This window comes from Gopherus evgoodei, chromosome 19 (genome assembly GCF_007399415.2).
Source record: "Gopherus evgoodei ecotype Sinaloan lineage chromosome 19, rGopEvg1_v1.p, whole genome shotgun sequence".
Classification (NCBI taxonomy): domain Eukaryota; kingdom Metazoa; phylum Chordata; order Testudines; family Testudinidae; genus Gopherus; species Gopherus evgoodei.
The window spans coordinates 22,314,136-22,337,081 of NC_044340.1; the positions used below are offsets into that span (position 1 = coordinate 22,314,136).

Sequence of the window (22,946 nt, forward strand, 5' to 3'; positions counted from 1 at the left end):
AGCAAGCTCCCTCCATCCTACGTGTCTCCCCTCTGCTCTGTGGAGATGGGGTAAAAGAGTGGGGGGGGGAACCACCCCTCTTCCTCCCACCCCCAGCACAGCAAACAGGAGGCTCCCTGGAGCAGCTCCAAAGCAGAGGGCGAGATCAGCATGTGGCAGTTGGGGGAGGGACAGCTGAACTACCAGGCAATTGATAGCTTGCTGGGTGGCTGCCGCACAGGGAACTTGAGAGAGCTGATGGGGGGGGCTGCTGGTCTGCCCTAGTTCCAAGCCCCCACCAGCTAGTTCCAACAGGCTGCTCTTTCTGCAAGCAGTGGACAAAGCAGGCGGCTGCTAAACAGCATTATAAGGGCGCATTGCTCAACTTTAAACGAGCATGTTCTCTAATTTATCAGCAACCTAACGTTAACCGGCATGACTTTAAATGAGGAGTTACTGTGTTGGGATTAGTTTGGGAATGTCTGTGGTGTAAAAACAGTTGCTAAATTGTAGCCGTATGGACTTAAAGGGGACCAGGTTTTGGCCCCAATATACCTTAAGACCATATCTACTCACATTCTGTCTGTGGTGTTTGCAGGTTAAAGTCTGGAACTTAGAGAAACGAGATGGTGGGAATCCTCTTTGCACAAGGATTTTCCCAGCAATACCGGGTAACAAACCTACAGTTGTGTCCTGCCTAACTGTCCATGAGAATCTTAACTTCATGGCTATTGGTAAGTGAAAAACAAATGCCTCCTGAAGATGCCAAACAAACTCTGAAGTTAATATGATGGAATGAAAATGGGTTGGTCCTACAGAAGGCAGTGTAGAGTGTTGTGACATTTTCATGTCACATGGTTTTCATCCTAAAGAGAATGTACCTGATACTACTTGAGAATGCCAGTAATTACTTGCTAAAGTTTGGCAAACCTTGATTTTTTTATTTTTTTTTTTAACTATAATTTATTTGCAAAGAATTAATGCTTTATTAACATAAGAATGGCTGTACGGGGTCAGACCAAAGGTCCATCTAGCCCAGTATCTGTCTACTGACAGTGGCCAATGCCAGGTGCCCCAGAGGGAATGAACCTAACAGGCAATGATCAAGTGATCTCTCTCCTGCCATCCATCTCCATCCTCTGATGAACAGAGGCTAGGGACACCATTCTTTACCCTTCCTGACTAATAGCCGTTTATGGACTTAGCCACCATGAATTTATCCAGTTCCCTTTTAAACATAGTTATAGTTCCAGCCTTCACAACCTCCTCAGGTAAGGAATTCCACAAGTTGACTGTGCGCTGTTATTTGTTTTAAACCTGCTACCTATTAATTTCACTTGGTGACGCCTAGTTCTTGTATTATGGGAATAAGTAAATAACTTTTCCTTATCCACTTTCTCCACATCACTCATGATTTTATATACCTCTATCATATCCCGCCTTAGTCTCCTCTTTTCCAAGGTAAAGAGGCCTAGCCTCTTTAATCTTTCCTCGTATGGCACCCTCTCCAAACCCCTAATCATTTAAGTTGCCCTTTTCTGAACCTTTTCTAGTGCTAGAATATCATTTTTTGAGGTGAGGAGACCACATCTATACACAGTATTCGAGATGTGGGCATATCATGGATTTATATAAGGGCAATAATATATTCTCAGTCTTATTCTCTATCCCCTTTTTAATGATTCCTAATATCCTGTTTGCTTCTTTGACTGCCTCTGCGCACTGTGTGGACATCTTCAGAGAACTATCCACGATGACGCCAAGATCTTTTTCAAGTATCAGAGGGTAGCCGTGTTAGTCTGGATCTGTAAAAGCAGCAAAGAATCCTGTGGCACCTTATAGACTAACAGACGTTTTGGAGCATGAGCTTTCGTGGGTGAATACCCACTTCCTCAGATGCATGTAATGGAAATATCCAGGGGCAGGTATATATATGTGTGCTAGCAAGCAAGCTAGAGATAACGATGTCAGTTCAATCAGGGAGGATGAGGCCCTGTTCTAGCAGTTGAGGTGTGAAAACCAAGAGAGGAGAAACTGGTTCTGTAATTGGCAAGCCATTCACAGTCTTTGTTCAATCCTGAGCTGATGGTGTCAAATTTGCAGATGAACTGAAGCTCAGCAGTTTCTCTTTGAAGTCTGGTCCTGAAGTTTTTTTGCTGCAGGATGGCCACCTTAAGGTCTGCTATAGTGTGGCCAGGGAGGTTGAAGTGCTCTCCTACAGGTTTTTGTATATTGCCATTCCTAATGTCTGATTTGTGTCCATTTATCCTTTTCCGTAGAGACTGTCCAGTTTGGCCGATGTACATAGCAGAGGGGCATTGCTGGCATATGATGGCGTATATTACATTGGTGGATGTGCAGGTGAATGAACCAGTGATGGTGTGGCTGATCTGGTTAGGTCCTGTGATGGTGTCGCTGGTGTAGATATGTGGGCAGAGTTGGCATCGAGGTTTGTTGCATGGATTGGTTCCTGAGCTAGAGTTATTATGGTGTGGTGTGCAGTTACTGGTGAGAATATGTTTCAGGTTGGCAGGTTGTCTGTGGGCAAGGATTGGCCTGCCACCCAAGGCCTGTGAAAGTGTGGGATCATTGTCCAGGATGGGTTGTAGATCCTTGATGATGCGTTGGAGGGGTTTTAGCTGGGGGCTGTATGTGATGGCCAGTGGAGTCCTGTTGGTTTCTCTCTTGGGTTTGTCTTGCAGTAGGAGGCTTCTGGGCACACGTCAGGAAGATCTTTTTCCTGACTCGTTGTAGCTAAATTAGCCCCCATCATATTGTATGTATAGTTGGGGGTATTTTTTTCCAATGTGGTTTAAAATTTAGGTACATAATCTGTTTAGCTATATTTCAATTTTTGATTTAAATTAACGGGGGTTTAAAAACATTTAAAAAACCAAAAAGTACACTCGGGTAATTTAGATTTTGTTCAGGCAGAGCAGAATGGGTTTTGCAATATGGTAATACTACGCTATAAAATATACAGGAGAAATAAAGAAGATCACGCAGGTCGGGGAGTGGCATTCTATGTTAAAGGAACCATAGTCAAATAAAGTGCCAATCTGAAATGAAACAAACTGCACCATAGACACTCTATGGATAGAAATTGCATGCAGGGCTGGATTTATACCTTACGTGCCCCAAGGCACGGCATCTTCAATGCTGCCACTATCCTCCTCTCCGCCCCTTCCTCCCCCCCCCCGCCTACAGCTGATCTTTGTTTTTTGTAAAAAATGAAAACAAATATAAATGATAATTTAAATATTTATTGAATACAATAACAAAAAATATATGTAATTAAAACAATCAGATAGGTAGCAGGTAGGTGTACTTTCCTGCACATGTTTCTTCCGTGACTTTTGCTTTGCAAATGTGCTAATGAAATCCTTGCAATCCATATCTTTTTAAAAGTTCTCCTTCAATAGTTAGAAGGGTCCAGGCTTCTGACCATTGGGAGCACCAGGCTCGGGGCTTTAGACCCGGAGTGGGTGTTGGGGTTTAGGGTTTCAGCCCTGCGGCTCTGTTCGTGGCTTCAGCCCCGGAGGGCGAGGTGCGAGGGCTTGAGGCTTTAGCTACAAGGGGAGCACTGGTTTCAGCCTCAGCACTCCCATGATAGCTAAAGCCTCGAGCACCAGTATGCTCCTCCCCTGCTGAAACTGGGAGCGGAGCTGTACAAGCCTGGCTGAAGCCCCGAGTCTCAGCGTTCCCCCCAGACCTAAAGTCCTAGCCCCAGTGCTCCAAAGGATCAGAAGCCCTGATACCCTACAGCCCAGACCCCCCCTACCTATGGCTGCAGTTCCAATCCCCCTGTCCCTCCGGTGTCTGAAGTCCGTAAGGTCTTGTTCGGCATTGTGACCATTTCAGAGTTATGGACAGCCTCCATTCTCGAGGTGTCTGTAACTCTGAGGTTCTACTGTATCACTGGATTGTTTATAAGTTTTAAAATAAGCTTACGCTAACTACTTTTAACCATGTATGTATGAACTTTTTAACGACCCTAGAACACTGGTGCCCCTAGGCACATGTCTACTCTAATTGGAAATATGGCCCTGATTGCATGCTTGACTAAAAAAAAGTATAGCAGTAGGCATATGTTACCAACCACATGACAAGGATGGTGACAGCAATTCTGAAATGATAATGTTGGTTAGAGAGGCTCCAGAAGCAGAAAGCGCCATTTTAATGACTGGGTAAATGTCACATTGCGGCATGACGCTGAGATAAAATTTTGTGACAGCATGAGTGACTGCTTCTTGGAGCAGCTAGTTCTGGAACCCACAAGGGGCAGATGACCATGATTTGTTGGGGGAAGAATTAACACAGCTTTTTTGTAAAGGAAAGTCATGCCTCACCAAGTTACTCGGATTCTTTGAGGGTGTCAACAAGCACTTGGACAACGGTGATCCCGTGGATATAGTGTACTAGGACTTTCAGGAAGCCTTTGACGAGGTCCATCACCAAAGGCTCTTATGCAAACTAAGTAGTCATGAGAAAAGAGAGAAGGTCTTCTTGTGGATCAGTAAGTTGTTCAAAGACTTGTCCTAAAAATGTGACTTTTGACCAACTGGTTTCCTTCCATTTTACAATCTTGACTTTTATAGTGCTTATTGTGTACATGTGGCACGCTATGATTTAAACCAACTGTTACACAAAACTGATTCCAGTGAGTTAGGCATCTGTTGTAGCAAAGCAAAACAAAACAAAAAGGAGCAGTGAGAGAAAATAAACCATAAAGAAAGCGTGTGTGTAAGAAACAGAGATTAAACTTTCTCAAACAGTAAGGCTTTGCACTGGGCCAGGAAATGGCCGTGAAAAGGTCCTAGTAGGCCCTACTCAGGAAGGAAGCTTGATATTTGGGTCCGTGAAGTGAGAAGACCATGGGACCACCCCAGTATGCATATCTGTCTGGGAAACAACAAGGAGGATCCAGCTGACTGCAGCTGTCTTGGACTTAACATTAGTATGTGTTTGGAAAGTGCCATAAACATAAACGGTTTAGTCCTTTTTCTTCAACAGGCTTTGCAGATGGAAGTGTTGTGCTTACAAAAGGGGACATCACACGAGACCGACACAGTAAGACCCAGATCTTACACGAAGGCAATTACCCGGTCACTGGCCTTGCCTTCCGCCAGTCTGGGAAAATCACCCACCTTTTTGTGGTCACCACGGAGAACATCCAGGTAAGATATTGGCTTGACAAAGCTGTAATGGAGGTCAGACTCTGGCCCATTGATTGTGACAGCTCCTGGTTATTTATCACCAATCTGCGGTTCGATAGAATCTCTGAAAAATCATATTTCATTGGCAGTCCTATATGCTGTCAGGGAAGGATTATCCTCGTCTGGAGCTGGACACACGTGGTTGCGGTTTACGGTGCTCCACGCTCAGCGACCCCTCCCAGGACCTCCAGTTCATTGTGGCAGGAAACGAATGTGTGTATCTGTACCAGCCAGATGAGCGTGGCCCCTGCTTTGCCTTTGAGGGACAGAAGTTGTTCGTTCACTGGTATCGAGGATACCTCATCATTGTTTCCAAGGACCGGAAGAGCTCCCCAAAGTAAGACTCCGGGAAGCAGATGAGTCTATTTTACATATATTCACTGTGCAGTTTTTGTAGTTTGCAGCTCTCCTGCTGCTTTGTTGTGCAAGGCTATTGTGACACCGAGCCCCATTGCTCTCAGCTGGCAGAGGGCTTACTGGTCTGTGACAGCAACTCCTAACAGGCCTGCTGCTTTCATAGTATTCATTCAGAAAGCTGTTTTTTTTAAATGGTTATGATTATTGTCGTAAATGTTGGTACGGCTGCTATGTAAGGAGTTATGTGTATATCCACTGGAAATGTGTTCTGATAGTTTGTGTCAAAGTGTCAATCCCCAGCAGAGGTGAAGTCCTGATTTCCTGCCAGAACAAAGATATTTATCCGTATGTCTGACATGTAAATTGAGTATTGTCTCGTTCACAATCCCCAGTCTGAGCTAAGTGCAGAGGAAGAATTGAGATTTAACAGGAAGAGAAGAACACCAGAGGAGTAAGACTCTTATCCAGGGATGCACTTCAGCAGTTCACTAAACTATATCTGGGGACAAGGAAATCATCCTGTGTTCCGTTGCCTAGGGAGGTAATTGGGTGGTGCGATTACGTTCATGAAAATAGGATCTCAACCAGGTTTGGTTGAAAACACTGCAAAAAGGCTTTGGGTAAGATAATCTTATTTGGACAGAAGGTCAGACAGTTCAGCTTAGTCTCTAGGAATGGTGTTACGATTTTGTTTGATAAGTAACCCTTCTGTTTCCAATATCCTTGCTCGCTATCTCATAAATCTTGATCTTTGATGATGAACTTATGATTGTTTTCACTGTATTAACTCGGTGTTGTACGAGATGCTGCTCCTGAGTTGAATCATTCAAGATGGTGTATACACTGTTATCTCAGGAACAACAAACCTCTTATTACTGTGAGTGTTCGGTGATTAAGGAGCTGGACACTACGGGGGAATGCTTCAAAGGGGTTTGGGGACTGGTGTGCACCTGTCGTTCATCTGCAAGGCAAAGTGAGGGGTGACATAGCCCAGAGGAGATGGTTTGGGAGCTAACAGGCTGGAAGTGTCAGGGAGCCGACACCCAGTTAAGCAGCAGCAAGTCTCTCTCTATCCGGAGGCAGGGTGGATAACAAGGTGACTTTCAGTGCTGGGCACCCGAGAATCATCCCAGGTGTTGACTGACATTATTGTGGGATGTGATTGGTATTAGAGCCCCAGCAAAGGCTGTTATGAATTCAGCTGAATCTACAGAATCCAGTCATTGCTCCTGGGATAGTGCCATGCACCACCATCCAGATCCAGTGGGATCTGTCGCCACTCTTTTATAACTCAGATATGATTTCTCCCATCTAGTATATGGACTAACGTGCGATATACTCACATGGTTGTTCAAAGGTTTGTATCCCGGCTCTAAGTGTGTTGAGGAGACGCTGTTTAGAATGTGATTCAGAAATCCAGGGGCACGTGTGTTAATCTCTTCCCCTTTCTTCTGGTATCCAGATCAGAGTTTGCTGGGAGCGATACACAGAACTCCGACAAGCAAATCTTGAATGTCTATGACCTGTGTAACAAGTTCATTGCGTACAGCTCGGTCTTCGATGACGTGGTGGATGTCTTAGCAGAGTGGGGGTCTCTCTACGTGCTGACTAGAGATGGGAAGATCCATGCGCTTCAGGAGAAGGATACTCAGACCAAACTTGAGGCAAGCCACCACCTTAATTTGTGTTTTATGGCTTCAGAATTGTAAAAGCTCCACGGATTAGAGGTTGAGAAGCCAGCACTTTGGCAACTGAGTTATATGTTGGCAGTACATTGTTGCCTTATTGCTCCCAGGATATTGGAGAGACAAGGTGGGTGACAGACCAATAGGAGATGTGACTTCCCTGACCTTGTGTGTGAGTGAGTTATATAGCAGATGAGCTAACAGCAGCTTTGCACAACCAAGGCATCGCAGACAACTTAAGGCATGGCTACACTTGCAGATGTAGAGCGCTGTGAGTTAAACCAGCCTTCGGAGAGTGCAGTAGGGAAAGCGCTGCAGTGTGTCCACACTGTCAGATTCAAGCGCACAGGTGTGGCCACATTAGCAGCTCTTACAACGGCCACAGAGAGCAGTGCATTGTGGTAGCTATCGCAGCATGCAAGTGGCTGCAATGTGCTTTTCAAATGGTGGGGTGGGGTGGAGTGGAGTGTGACAGAGTGTGTTGTGTGTATTTTGAGGGGGAGAGAGTGGGGTTTTGGGGGGCTGAGAGCATGTTAGTAATGCAACACCTTGTTCACACTGATGCTGGGACGTTTCAGCCGAGGCTTACCAAGTGTTGTGCTTCTAGTGGAGGTGAATTACCAGGAGTGCTCCAGCTGCAGAGTGCAGGCGCTCTAAGCGTGTTGCCAATGTGGACAGGTTGTGAGTTAGGGCGTCCAGGGCTGCTTTAATGCGCTCTGACTCGCAAGTGTAGCCATGCCCTTAATATCTTATGCAAAGCTGTATAGGTCTTTGGACAGCATTTAGTGGAAGAAACAAATAGCCTTGTGGGCACTTATGACATTTATCTGGTGAGGTGTGTAGCAGGTTAAATATGTCGCTGTCTATAGCAGTGGGGTCAAAAACCTTGTTCGCTGTGTTAGAATTTGCCACATCTGAAAATAAATCTAAGATTGTATTAAAAAAAAAAAAAGTTTCTAGTCCTTGTGGCTGTGAAGGAAGCTTCTAAAATATGAACCAAAAAGAATGCATCAGTTTATAATCTTCCTGAATCTGCAGACAGTCTGAGACACAATAGCTTTGAGAGATGTGAACTCTCTCATTAATGTCAATGGAGTGTTAATTTTTAACCCTTATTATGATTCTTGAATGTAAGCCTCCCGGTAAGCATTAATTATGTAATTGATGACCAGTTAGTGAGTGGTATGGGGAAGGAGATGAGAATGAAACCCAAGGAGGTGGGGACTGCTGCTAAAAAAGAAAGGCAGAGGGAAGAGAGGAGGAAATACCTGAAGATCGGGTTGAGGGATGGAAACAGAGAAAGGAAGATAAGGCGGGAAGGGAAACAAAGGGCGGAAATAAGGGTGTAGCTGAAGGGGAGCAGATTTCCCTGTTGCATGAGTCTGAATGTGACAATAAGGGACTGAACAAATAATTACTGAAAGTTGTGTTGTTACGTAAAAGCCAGATTCTACTACTGATTTCTGTGGTAACCTGCCATTGATCTCCATGGAAGGTCTGTGCATCGAGGGGAGCGTGTTGTCCTGAATGTGGTGTTTGACCTGTGAACTGTAATGAAAAATTAAATTTGGCGTTTGCCAAAGAATGAATTTGACATCTCCTTCCAGAGATTTAACCTTTCCGGTTTGTGAGGCTTGCGGGGCTGAGGAGAGGCCCATATGTGGTGTAGGGAAAGGAAGTATAGGGACAGAGATGGTTATTGTGGTTAAACGTAAGAGTGGCCATACTGGGTGAGACCAGTGGTTCATCCGGTGAATTATCCTGTCTTCTGATGGTGGTAGATGCTTCAGAGGGAATGACAGAATAGGGCAATTACTGAGCGATTCATCCCCTGTCATCCAGTCCCAACTTCTGACTGTCAGAGGTTTAGGGACACCTAGACTATGGGGTTGCAGGTATCCCTGACCAATATTCATCAGTAGACCTATCCTATCCATAAATTGATCTAATTCCTGTTTGAACCCAATTGTAGCTTTGGCCCTCAAAACATCCCCTTGCAATGAGTTCCACAGGTTGACCATGTGGTGTGTGATAAAATACTTCCATATGTTTGTCTTAAACCTGCTGCCTATTAAAGGATGCATACTTGTGACCTGATGTGGGGGAGCCTCAAGGAGTCAGGACAGGAGTTGGGAGGTGGATACATGTTAGTCAATATGTTGCTTCTTTGCAGTACACACAATCTGATCTGTCCATTACGTATAATATGATCTTATTGATTAAGTCCCCTACGTTCTTAGATCTCTGCACTGCAGTTTCCTCTCTCTCATACCCCATAAAGAGTTTATTCTCTTCATCCACCCCACCTTCAAGGCTCTGTCCCTGTCTTCTATCTCTGCTGCCTTCATCTCTGTTTTATGGCAGTGAGAAGCCCAAATTGCTCTGGTTTGAGGGGAAAATTACAAGTTTGTGGTGTGTCTTGGTTTCCTTTGGGATTCAGGGCCAGGAAATTGCCTGACCTCTGCGTTAAGAAGGAGAGAGAAGCTCTTGCCCTCATATTGCTATCTTCTCTTCACATTCCACAGATGCTGTTCAAAAAGAACCTGTTTGAAATGGCTATTAACCTGGCCAAGAGTCACCACTTGGACAGCGATGGCTTATCAGAGATTTTCAGGCAATATGGAGATCATCTGTACAACAAAGGGAACCATGATGGAGCCATTCAGCAGTATATACGGTAGGAAGGGGCCATGAAAAGCCAGGGGAATATAATGAAAGTATACAGGGGCTGCTGAGGCTTTGCATTTACCTCAGTGTTTCTCAAACTGAGGTCTCCGCTTGTGTAGGGAAAGCCCCTGGCAGGCCGGGCTGGTTGGTTTACCTGTCCCATCCGCAGGACCAGCCAATCGCAGCTCCCACTGGCCGCAGTTCACCACTGCAGGCCAATGGGGGCTGCTGGAAGTGACAGCCAGTAAGTCCATCGGCTTGCACCACTTCCAGCAGCTCCCATTGGCCTAGAGCAGTGAGCCAGTGGGATCCGCGATCGGCCGGACCTGCGGATGGAGCGGGTAAACAAACTGAGCTGGCCCGCCAGGGGTTTTCCCTACACAAGCAGCGAACCCAGTTTGAGAAACACTGATTTAGCTAGTCCCTGGGTAACAAACACAAGTCAAACCTAATGTATTGCATTGTAGTGGTAAGAAAGGGTCTGTCAATCAGCCTTACAGTGTTCTAAATTAATAGCATCACATTGGGAAAGGAACGTGAGCATCACTATGTACGGCTCAATGAAAAACTCTGCTTTTTTTTTTACCATAGCTGTGTATCAAGTGACAAGGTGTTAGGATGCATAAGGAACAGGATTGAGATTAAACACAAAATATTATGATGTCATTATATAAACAGTGGTTTGTCTTTATTTTGAATTCTGTGGGCAGTACTGGTTATCCCGTTTCAAAAAGGATATTACAGAATTAGGGGGAGTTTACGAAAGGATAACAGTAGTCGGGTATGGAAAACTTCTCCTGTTAAAAATGAAAAGATTGGGATTGTTACCTTAGAAAGGAGATAAACAGGAGGTGATGTCATATAAGTATATAAAATAGTGAATGCCCCAGAGAAAGTAGTTCAAGAACTTCTGTTCTCTCTGTCTTGTAGTACGAGAAACAAAAGAACGTTTGGTGAGATTGAAAGGTGACAGGTTCAAAACTTGATAGAAGAAAATACTTTTTCAGAAAATGCACATTGAGACTATGGAATGTATTGTCACAGGATGTCATTGAGGTCAAGAATTTAGCAAGATTCAAAGAGGGACTGGACATTCATTATGGATAACAAGAATATCCAGAGATATAATATGTTGTTTGCAGAGTTGTGGTAGCCGCGTTGGTCCCAGGATATTAGAGAGAGAGAAGGTGGGTGAGAACATAAGAATGGCCTTACTGGGTCAGATCAAAAGGTCCATCTAGCCCAGTATCCTGTCTTCTGACAGTGGCCCGTGCCAGGTGCCCCAGAGGGAATGAACAGGACAGGAATCATCAAGTGATCCGTCCCCTGTTGCTCATTCCCAGCTTCTGGGAAACAGAGGCTAAGGACACCATTCCTGCCCATCCTGGCTATTACCCATTGATGAACCTATCCTCTGTGAATTGTCCGTGAGGTAATATCTTTTATTAGACCACTTCTGTTGGTAAAAGAGACAAGCTTTCGAGCTATACAGAGCTCTTTTTCAGGTCTATGTAGCTTGAAAGTTTGTCCTTTTTCACCAATGGAAGTTGGTCCAATAAAAGTTATTACTTTGTCTCTTAGGTTATGTCTACACTACAAAGTTAAGTCAACTTTATTGAAGTCGACATCTAGCCTCTGATTCAAGCCAGTTGATCTGGTGTATCCACAGCACACTCATTGTGTTGGTGGAGTGCATCCTCACTAGCAGTGCTTGCATCGACACACGGAGCACTGTGTTGTGGGTAGCTATACCACAGTGCATGTAGCCAAATGGAATTTTGGGTAGGGTTTGTAATGCCTAATGGAACCAAAATATTGGTGTAGATGGTTATGGGAACATGGTGTTAGCCTCCCATGATGCACTTACCACCCTCCCTGAAATCAGTGGCAAACAAATCAAGCCTTTTTCACACCTTTCTTTGAAAGCCTGGGTTAGCTGCACAGACACTATATCACGATAAACATGGACCCTGCTCAGCTGTACGCTCTTGTTGTGAGCATTACAAACACCTTGCGTCTTTACAGTACAGGAGTCGCTGCATAGAACAATGTGATGTCATGCAGGCAGCCCTGCTGAAAGCCATAGAATGAAACAATTCACAGTTGCTGGCGACAGTCACATCAGCTGAACACAGTTGAGTGCTGTTTCTGGTTCTGGGAAACAAGCAGTGATCACTGTGACTGGATTGTTGTGCCGCTATGGGATCACAAGTAGTGACTGTAGAACTTTTGAATGTGCAAGGCCACTTTCCAGGAACTGTGTGCAGAGATTTCCCCAGTCCTGAAGCGCAGCAATACTAAAATGAGAGCTGCTCTGACAGTGGAGAAGTGAATGGCGATCGCTCTGTGGAAGCTTACGACGCCAGACTGCTACCGGTCAGTGAGGCATCAATTTGGAGTGGATAAATCTACTGTGGGATCTATCGTGATCCAAGTTTGCAGGGCCATTAACAGACTTCTGCTAAGAAGGGTAGTGACTGTGCAACGTGCAGGACATAATGGATGGTTTTGCCAGGACGGGGTTCCCTAACTGCGGTGGGGCGATAGATGGCATGCATATCCCTATCTTGGCACCAGACAACCTTGCCAAAGAGTACATAAACTGAAAGGGATACTTCGGTGGTGTTCCAAGCGCTCGTGGATCACAGGGGCTGTTTCAGCGACATTAACATGGGATGGTTGGGAAAGGTGCATGACGCGCACATATTTAGGAACACAGGTCTGTTCAGAAAGCTGCAGGCAGGGACTTCCTTTCCAGACCGCAAAATAACCATTGATGATGTTGACATGCCAATCACGATCTTGGGAGACCCAGCCTACGCCTTGCTCCCATGGCTCATGAAGCAGTACAGTGGCCACCTGGATAGCAGTAAGGACTGGTTCAACCATAGGCCGAGCAAGTACAGAATGGTGGCGGAATGTGCCTTTGGACATTTAAAAGGTTGCTAGCGCTGTTTGCTTACTGGGTTAGACCTCAGTGAAAGCAATATCCCAATTGTTATCACTGCCTGCTGTATGCTCTGTAATATCTGTAAAATAAAGGAAGAAAAGTTTACCCCAGGATAGGGGGGTTGAGGCAGATCACTTAGCAGCCAATATTGAGCAACCAGATACCAGGGCAATAAGAAGAGCCCATCAAGGTGCTTTGCATCTCTGTGAGACCTAGACAACCAGTTTCAGCTATGAGCCAGAGTAATGTGACGCTTATCTGTGCTGTTCCTTACCAAACTATTCCCTCCATTGCATTTTCTCCCCTGTCTGCTTCACCCTCACCAACCACCATTTGTGGAATGAATAAAGAGCCTTGTTTTCTCAATCTGTTTTGCTTTATTACGCACACGAACTCAGAGACAGCAAAGAAAAGTAAGATAATCAAAGGCAAAAGGGCTGATAATACTGTGAGGGGAGAAACAAGGAAAGCTTGCTTACAGATGCACTGCAATAACAATCAAAGGTTTGGGAATGGACGCCTTCTGTTCCTTGTATCTATCCTGGTGTTGAGTGCAAGGGATACAGACTCTTTCCTCCACCTCCCCCTTGCCTCATAGGACATTTTGAGGAGGAGGATTGAGAACTAGGCGATGATGGCAGGCACTTCTGCACAGACTGCAGAGGGAGTCTGGCATCCAGCAGCCTTTCCTGAAGCTCAGCCAGATGCCTCAACATGTCTGATTGCTCCTTCATAATCTGCAGCATCTCATCCTGCATGGCACGCTCTTGTTCCATTCATGCTCTCCTGTCCTCCCTGTCCATGTCCAGGTTCTTGGAGAGTGAAATCCTCCATTCTCTGTCTCAGCTGTCTGTGAGGCATGCGTTAACTCCTTGAACATGTCCTCCCAAGTCTTCTTTTTCCACCTTCTAATCTGGGAATGTCTTTGTCCCAGTGTGGAAGATATGCTAACGAACAAGATTTCAACTGCAAGGAATTCAAAGCACAAGGGTACCATTGACAAGGGCATACATTGTTTCTGGTGCATGGTTGATTATTAATATTAAAAAAAACACACCCCTCGATACACTTCACGGCACACCACAATGTAATCACAACCGCTAGCTCTTGCAAGAGTTGTTTTGCTGCTCCAGCCAAGATGAGTAAGGCCACAAGGCATGGGCGACAGGTTTTGTGCTGCTGCTTTTGTGAAGACATCATTGGGAGCACAATTGGACACTTGAGAAATGCCCCCTTTCCCCTAGCAACCTGGATGGTGCTTGAGGACGGGCACCAGTGTAAAGCTCCCCAAATAGTTTGTTTTTTTACAAAGGCGGCACTAGGTTTCAGGGGAGGGAAACACACAGGAAGCCGCCCCCCACCCATCAACTGTAATCCCTTCCAACCACAGCCACGGCACTTTAGGGAAGCGTGATTGTGTGACCCAGATTCCACCAAAGGGAGGCAGATTACTTGTTGTATTGTTTGTGGTTCAAGGGCTTGCATTGAAAACTTCCTCCATTTCCTCTAGGAGACCCTATGCATCTCTTGAGGGGAACAGAGCCAGCAAGGGATCAGATGCTGCAAGTATCTGAGTACAGACCTGGTCCTTATGCTGCAATGCCGTGTACTGCAATGATGTCAGCAAAGTTAATACTGGAGTGTGCTGGAAAGTGTCCTAATGTGGTGGAAACAATGAAGCAGTCCTTCCCAGAAACCTGCAAAGGATTGCAGAGTACCTCATGAAAGCTTCATAGAGATCTCCAAGGAGGATTTCCGGGCCATCCCTGGCACATAAATGATCTTCTTTTCTGAGAGCACTCTCCACGTAGCTGGGGTGGCCACCGATACCTACTACACCTCCTATTTTGTTCAGATTAAACAAAATACTAACACGTAAACCCTACAGTTTGATTGGAAATGTGTAGTCACCAGAGGTGCCATTCCGGTATCCTGCTCAGCAGTCACCTGTTCCCTTTGGGCTTGCTTGTTAAAGACAGTTCTTGGTTGTTGGAAAGAATGGATCCTCTGCTTGTCTGGCTCCCTTTCTCCTCCTCCTCAGCTTCATCGTCAAGAATGTCCTCCTTGTTGTTGCCCGAGGTGGCTCAGGACTCCTGGGAGGTATCCATACTCCATTTTGGGGTAGTGGTAGGGTTGCCATTGAGAATCGCTTGCAGCTCCTCATAAAAGCGGCAAGTTTGTGGGACAGAACGAGAACGACTATTCACCTCCCTTGTCTTCTGGTACGCTTGCAGAAGCTTCTTTATTTTCACGCAGCACTGCTGTGTATCCCTGGTGTAGCCCTTCTCCCACATTACCCACGTGATCTTGGCATAGATGTCAGCGTTTCTTCTGCTGAATCGAATCTGTGCCTACACACTATTCTCTCCACACAGCAATAAGATTCACCACCCCATGTGTACTCCGTGCTGAAGCTCGTTTGTGGCATTGAGTCTCCATGATCAGCTGTGCTGGTGAGCTCTCCACACCAATCAAACAGGAAATGAAAATTCAAAAGTTCCTGGGGCTTTAGCAGGGAAGGGGCTGTTTCCTGTGTATCTGGTTGCCATGCAGTGGAGTTGAAAGCGCTCTCCAGAGCGGTCACAGCAGAACACTGTGGGACACCTCCTGGAGGCCAATTCATTTAAATTACACAACGCAGTGTCTACACTAGCCCCTGTTGATCCGCGGATGTTGAATCAAGTGCTCCGTCTCTCGCAGAGGTGGAGTAAAGAAGTCGACTTTACAAGCAATTTAGGTCAGCGGAAAGGACTCAGTATTGTAGAGACATATATTAATAGATGGTTTCCTTTGACCTAAGTTTGTAGTGTAGACCAGGCTTTAGTGATACAATAGTTAATGCAGACAAAAATTGTTTCAAGTAGCCAATCTGATTTTTTGGGATTAGGATGAGGTCTTCATGTGGGGACAGATTATCCCAAATCTTCTTACTGTGAGGTTTCTTGCACCTTCCTCTGAAGTATTTGGTGCCATCCATTGCCATAGGCAGGATATTGGACTAGATGAATCACAGATCTGATCCATCTGGTAATTCGTATGTAACACCTGGGGAATGTTTAAAAAAATAAAACTACATTCAGTGAAATATTAAAAAAAAACAAAAACAAAAAACCCAAAACACATCATACTTTTCTTTATACCAGGGTATATACACCTTTAACAAAACCTACCGTTTTGGGCCTAAAAGAACTTGACAAGTGGCCTTTTAAAGTTTCATAAAGTGGGGTATTAGTAAGAGACAGCTCTAAGCAAGAACTATCTGTCTTATTTAGAACCAGTATTTCTGTTTCTGGGATTCTTGGGATTTATGTAATGTTGACATAAATTTTACTGTAGAGTTGTGATCACAACAGTGTAATAGCAGGATAATAGTTGCTAAGATGTTGAAGTGAGGAGAAGAGCTCTGACTATAGGGCTCAGGAAACCTTGTTTTTAAACTCTTTTTGAGGTGGTCTTAACTCAGTTGTGTGTCAAAACCACACCTTCCCCTTAAAATAAGATGTTAAATCGACATGTGTTTCCACCCCAACCTTAGCCCAAGACCTCTGGGGCAGAGTATTAAGTTTGCTCCACTACATGTGAGGATGGATGGTATCATGGTCTGACCCGTCATCATTTCTGAAACATAGCTGGGACCCTAATGGGTGGGTTCCTGTTGGTGTCCAGAGCTTTATTGCTGTGCTGTCAATTCTTTTATCTCTGGCTTATTGAAAGTAGAGACTTCATGTCACTTTTCTCTCAAGAACCATTGGGAAGCTAGAGCCATCTTATGTGATCCGGAAGTTCTTAGATGCTCAGCGTATACACAACCTGACTGCGTACTTGCAGACACTGCACCTACAGTCCCTTGCCAACGCAGACCACACCACCCTGCTGCTAAACTGCTACACCAAACTCAAAGACAGCTCCAAACTGGAGGAGTTCATCAAGGTAATGGGGGAAGGTAAAAGTATTTATGCAAAACTATCAGGTTAGTACAGTGATTAGAAAAAGGGTAATAGCAACATGGTAGACTGATTCCAGTAGTAGCTTGGCACGCATAAGGACTGCTGGATTAGTCCTTAACATCCTCATTGACATATCTCTAAGCTTCCAGAACCACTGCAGCATTCTTTTGATTTGCCGTCTTAAGCTTTGAGCATGGAAGATTGATTGTTTTCCTAGTGTGATTAAATCTTAGAATTCTAACTAGAACAATGGCCATCTGCACATGCAATGCTTGTCTTGCATGAGAGGAATTTAACAGACGCTGTTTGGGTCCTCATGCATGGAAACTGGTCTGTCTCTGCCAACAGCCTAGAGGGCTCTTGCTGATAGGCCAGATGTCTGCAAATCCATATCAGGCCTATCTCTCTCCCTCTCCCCCAGTAATCCCCCATCATTTCCTCCTTGCAGACCAGTGAGAGTGAGGTCCACTTTGATGTGGAGACAGCAATCAAGGTACTCCGTCAAGCAGGTTACTTTTCCCATGCTGTATACCTGGCAGAGAAGCATGCACACCATGAATGGTTCCTCAAAATCCAGCTGGAGGACATCAAGGTGAGAAGATACCCTTAACCATTTCTGTTTGATCCCTATATGGTATGAAAGCCTCTCTTTGTCAGGAATGCTCCTCCATGCAGCATGGGAGTCTAAGCTGCTCAGGGCACAGTTGTGCTAGCAGTACGAACAACCGCTAGCATTGTGCACTAGTCAGACTTGCCTCTGAGGCATATAAGTAATTACGCAGGGCTTAAATGTGCTCTTGCTTCAGGTGCTGCTACTGGAATAGCTGTTTTGTCCTGGATCAGTGGCAGTTGTCCATCTGGCTGCTACCATCTCACCCCGCAGATGGTTGCATTTTATTGGTGGGCAAACTTATCATTTGGGATACCTTTTTTTGTTTGTTGGTTGGTTTTAAATAAAATACTGCATTGTTTCCCTGAATGTTGGGTATTGTGCAGAGAGGGCTTTGTATTTTGTATCTAAACTACAGAAGGTGGTACCATGTGACTCTCACCAGCTCTCCCTTGCAGAATTACCAGGAGGCCTTGCAGTACATTGGCAAGCTGCCTTTTGACCAGGCAGAAAGTAACATGAAGCGGTATGGCAAAATCCTGATGCACCATGTCCCCAATGAGACCACGGAACTGCTGAAGATCCTGTGCACGGACTACCGGCCAACAGGAGACCGTGAATGCTCTGGGATGCTGGAGGGGAAAAAGGTAACATTTGAGTAACTGAATCAGTGTTCCCTTGAGAGGTTGAGTGAGGAGATGTAGCCAATGTGATGATTTCATAGCTGACAAATATGACTTGAAAGTGTTGGAGCAAAAGGATGTTTCCTGTGGAGAAGTGGGGTCACAGATGCTGTAAGAATCCTAGTGCTTTGTTCCATTGCTATTGAAGACTTAACAGACCGGGGGGGTAACCCTATGGTATTGGGTAGGTCTGAAGACTCATGCATTGCGTTGGAAAAATACTGACACCTTTGGATCATGGGAGAGGGGGGGCTCTTTACTACCGCTACCTGTATATTGCTTCTTAAGTGAACAAGAAGCTGGAGACCTCGGGTCTGGTCCCAGAATGATCTCTCCTCTCCTCTCTGGGTAAACAGAGGCAATGGTGAAGTGACCAGCCCAAGATTGCACAATCAGTGGCAGAGCTGTGACTAGAACAGAGGAGCAGTAGCTCCCAAGGCTCTGCTTTAAGCACTAGGCAACTTTCTTCACTAGTTCTTCCCCCTGTCTTCCCAAACCTCAGCACTGGAACATATGAGCAGAGCCCAGCCTCCCATCACCACCCTAAGGGGTGATGTGTTGGCAGAGGCTTTGGAGCAGGGAAATTGGATTGCTTGGACCTGTAGGTCCCATCAGCACCCTCTAGTTCCCCACCACTGCATCCTAGTCAATGGGACACAAGGGTCCGTGTGGCTTCTGTTCTCTATAAATGTTGGGAAGGCCCGTCAGCTTCCCCCCTTAGAGATGTCTCACAAGGCCTCTGCTTCTCTGAAGGAATTGGGGAGAATTGGCAGCAGGGCAAGGGAGCACTCTCCTTCAGAGTCCTGAGTCCCTTTTGTGTCCTCTGACATCAGCAGAATTGTGAACTGAACTTTGAAAGTGCAAGAGAGTGGTGTGGAGGTTGGGTGCTGATTGGGGTGGAAAGGAAAGTGAGACAACGGGCATTGAATAAGCAAAAATAGTAGCTATAAAATGTAACCAGACAGAATAATAATAAAGTGAAATGCTTCTGAGTGATAGGAAGGATGGGAGAAGGGCCCACTGGGTCAGTAATAGGGGAACATGTAGGGGATGGGGGAGGGGCTGAGTTGGGGAGAGGTTTTATTTAAAAGAACCTAAGATTTGTGATTTTGATGCCCTGTTTGTTTGTCTGACCATCACTGTTTGCCTTGTCTGTTTAGATTGTAAGGTGTTTGGGGCAGAGACTGCATCATCTTATGTGTTTGTACAGCGCTGACCACAATGGTGCCCTACCCCTTATTGGGACCTTTATCTGTGATAAAATATTTAATAGCAATAGACACCTGGGAAATTCTAAAGAATCATTGTTTTGCACTGAGCTGCTCTAATTCCACCAAGATCACCCGAAAGGGAGTTTCCCTCGATCTAAAAGGCACAAGTTTGAATTTCCAGTGTTTGGATCTGCTGTTTGTTGAAAGAGATTCTACTTAGACTACGTGGGGAGTGTACCCCCAAGGTGATGCCTGGAAGCCTTTGGACCTGCTGTGCCCCCAAACCGTTCAGCTGAGTTGGCTTCCCACACTGCTTTTGCTGATAACACCCAGCCAGCCCCATCTGAGGCCTGTTATCACCCAACATCACAGCAGGTGGCGCAACATACCTGAGTGCTTTACCAAAGCCAGTCATGGACCCACAATGGAGGCACCAGCCAATTTCTCAGTTGCCCAGCCTTGCACCCCTACTGGAGTATAAACCTAGAAGTATACCGGCTGCACTTCACAGGGATCTGTACAGTGCAAGCTCTTTAAATTAGTCTGCTTCCCCCTCGATGTGGGGAAGATATGCCCCAAGCCTTTGTTAGCTGAACTGAGATTTTCCCAAACACTTCACTCAAAAACATACTGGTTAAGATAAAACATAAAACAAAACAAGTTTATTAACTACAGAAAGATAGATTTTAAGTGATTATAAGTGATAACAAACAGATCAAGGCAGATTACCTAGCAAATAAAAAAAAAGCAATCTAAGCCTAATATACTAGATAGGATTTGAATCAAATAGTGTCTCACCCAGTTCGACTGTACAAGCAGTTCACCATGTTTCCATACACAGGCTAGAAATCCCTTTAGTCTGGAACCAACGCTTCCCCCAGTTCCGTCTTCATTTCTCAGGTGTTTCCAGGTGTTCTCTTGTGTGTGGAGTGAGGTTCGATGGTGATGTCACTTCCCCCTTATATAGTTTTTTCCATGTGGTGGGAACCCCTTTGTTCCAAGCTAAGTTCCCAGCTCAGTTTGGAGGGAAATTCAAGTACCAAAATGGAGTTCAGTATCATGTGATCTGATCACCAGCCCTTGCATTCTCCTGCTGAGTCACAGAATCATAGACTATCAGGGTTGGAAGGGACCTCAGGAGGTCATCTAGTCCAACCCTCTGCTCAAAGCAGGATCAATCCCCAACTAAATCATCCCAGCCAGGGCTTTGTCAAGCCTGACCTTAAAAACCTCCAAGGAAGGAGATTCCACCACCTCCCTAGGTAACCCATTCCAGTGCTTCACCACCCTGTAGGAAAAATGTTATTCCTAATATCCAACCTAAACCTCCCCCATTGCAACTTGAGACTGTTACTCCTTGTTCTGTCATCTGGTACCACTGAGAACAGTCTAGATCCATTCTCTTTGAAACCCTCTCTCAGGTAGTTGAAAGCAGCTATCAAATCCCCCCCAACCCATTCTTCTCTTCTGTAGACTAAACAATCCCAGTTGTCTTGGACTCTCCTCATAAGTCATGTGCTCCAGCCCCCTAATAATTTTTGTTGCCCTCTGCTGGACTCTTTGCAATTTGTCCACATCCTTCTTGTAGTGTGGGACCCAAAACTGGACACACAACTCCAGGTGAGGCCTCACCAGTGTCGAACAGAGGGGAATGATCACGTCCCTCGATCTGCTGGCAATGCCCCTACTTATACGGCTCAAAATGCCGTTAGCCTTCTTGGCAACAAGGGCGCATTGTCAACTTGTGTCCAGCTTCTCGTCCACTGTAACCCCTAGGTCCTTTTCTGCAAAACTGTTGCCTAGCCATTCGGTCCCTAGTCTGTAGCAGTGCATGGAATTTCTTTCTTCTTCCGTCCTAAGTGCAGGACTCTGCGCTTGTCCTTGTTGAACCTCATCTGATTTCTTTTGGCCCAATCCTCTAATTTGTCTAGGTCCCTCTGTATCCTATTCTTACCCTCCAGCGTATCTACCACTCCTCCCAGTTTAGTGTCATCTGCAAACTTGCTGAGGGTGCAGTCCACGCCATCCTCCAGATCATTAATGAAGATATTGAACAAACCAGCCCCAGGATTGACCCTTGGGGCACTCCACTTCATACCAGCTGCCAACTAGATATGGAACCATTGATCACTATCCATTGAGCCCGACGATCTAGCCAGCCTTCTATCAACCTTACAGTCCATTAATTCAGCCCATAATTCTTTAACTTGTTGGAAAGAATTCTGTGGGAGGCCGTATCCCGAAAAGCTTCGCTAAAGTCAAGGAATAACACATCCACTGCTTTCCCCTCATCCACAGAGCCAGTTATCTTGTCATAGAAGGCAATTAGGTTAGTCAGGCATGACTTGCCCTTGGTGAATCCATGACTGTTCCTGGATTTCACTGTTAAGCCACATTGGTCACCTGCCATATTAACTATTCTTTCTACATGTCGGGATGGTTTGTTCCTGCAGCCTCAATAAGGATTCTTTCAAATACAGTCAGCTCTCCTGGACTCCTTTCTTCCCCCTTATGTTATTCTCCCAGGGGATCCTGCCCATCGGTTCCCGAAGGAAGTCAGAGTCTGCTTTTCTGAGGTCCAGGCTCTGTATTCGTCTGCTCTCCTTTCTTCCTTGTGTCAGGATTCTGAACTTGGCCATCTCATGGTCAGTGCCTCCCAAGTTCCCGTCCACTTTTGCCTCCCCTACTTATTCTCCTCTGTTTGTGAGCAGCAGGTCAAGAAAAGCTCTGCCTCTAGTTGGTTCCTCCGGCACTTGCACCAGGAAATTGTCCCCAACACTTTCCAAAAACTTCCTGATTGTCTGTGCACCTCTGTGTTGCTCTCCCAGCATAGCATAGCAGCCATTATCCATAGGCTGGCTGAAGCATTCACAGGTGTGGACAAGCCTTTTCCATGGCTATTGTCTTTGTTGATGGGCTATTAGCACTGTCTAGCCTCTTCATTGTTGTACCTGAAAGGCTAGCAGTGGGTGCTTCCAGCCTTACATCGTACTTTAGTAACTCCCACATAGCAAGATTTCATAACTTCACATATGATGATAGCACATACAATCCAACAAGATATTAATGTTTAGCAGATCAAGACTTGTAAAAGAATAGTTCACACAGCATATCCATATAATACATATAATAATCCATATAATAATTACATCACCATGAGGAAATATGGGGTGCTTTGGGGTGCTGAGTGCCATGGAGAGACATGCACTTAGGATTGAACAGTGTGTCTGACTTTGTTTCTGGCTTGTGTTAAAGGCTAACTCTGAGGAGTTCATTCCAGTCTTTGCAAACAACTCCCGGGAGCTGAAGGCTTTTCTGGAGCACATGACAGAGGTGCAGTCTGACTCTCCCCAGGGCGTCTATGACACACTGCTGGAACTTCGACTCCAGAACTGGGCACATGAACAGGATCTGCAGGTTTGAGCTCCTTTCACTCTGTAGCTAGAGAAGGGGCTTCGGCGGGCCCACCATTTCTATTTGCATCAGGCATCAGAGGAAGGACCACTGCGGCGGTGGAGCACCCACCGAAATACTGCCGAATTTCGGCGGAATTTTGGTGGCATTTTGGCAGCGATGCCTCTCGATGACGCTGCTTGCCGTTGACAAGTGACAACATTGAGAGGCGTCGCCGCCGAAATTCG

The 22,946-nt window shown here is 45.6% G+C and overlaps 1 protein-coding gene across 2 annotated transcripts in view; it reads left to right on the plus strand.

Moving 5' to 3' along the window:
• VPS11 (VPS11 core subunit of CORVET and HOPS complexes) overlaps positions 1–22,946 on the plus strand; it is a 32,285-nt gene that overhangs the window by 2,059 nt on the left and 7,280 nt on the right. For both annotated transcript variants that reach the window (XM_030538057.1, XM_030538058.1), the window contains exons 3-11: positions 578–713; positions 4,993–5,156; positions 5,285–5,532; positions 7,015–7,216; positions 9,763–9,914; positions 16,598–16,784; positions 17,250–17,393; positions 17,870–18,058; positions 22,561–22,722. In XM_030538057.1, coding sequence (XP_030393917.1) covers positions 578–713; positions 4,993–5,156; positions 5,285–5,532; positions 7,015–7,216; positions 9,763–9,914; positions 16,598–16,784; positions 17,250–17,393; positions 17,870–18,058; positions 22,561–22,722 — 1,584 coding nt within the window. The remainder of the gene's footprint in view (positions 1–577; positions 714–4,992; positions 5,157–5,284; positions 5,533–7,014; positions 7,217–9,762; positions 9,915–16,597; positions 16,785–17,249; positions 17,394–17,869; positions 18,059–22,560; positions 22,723–22,946) is intronic.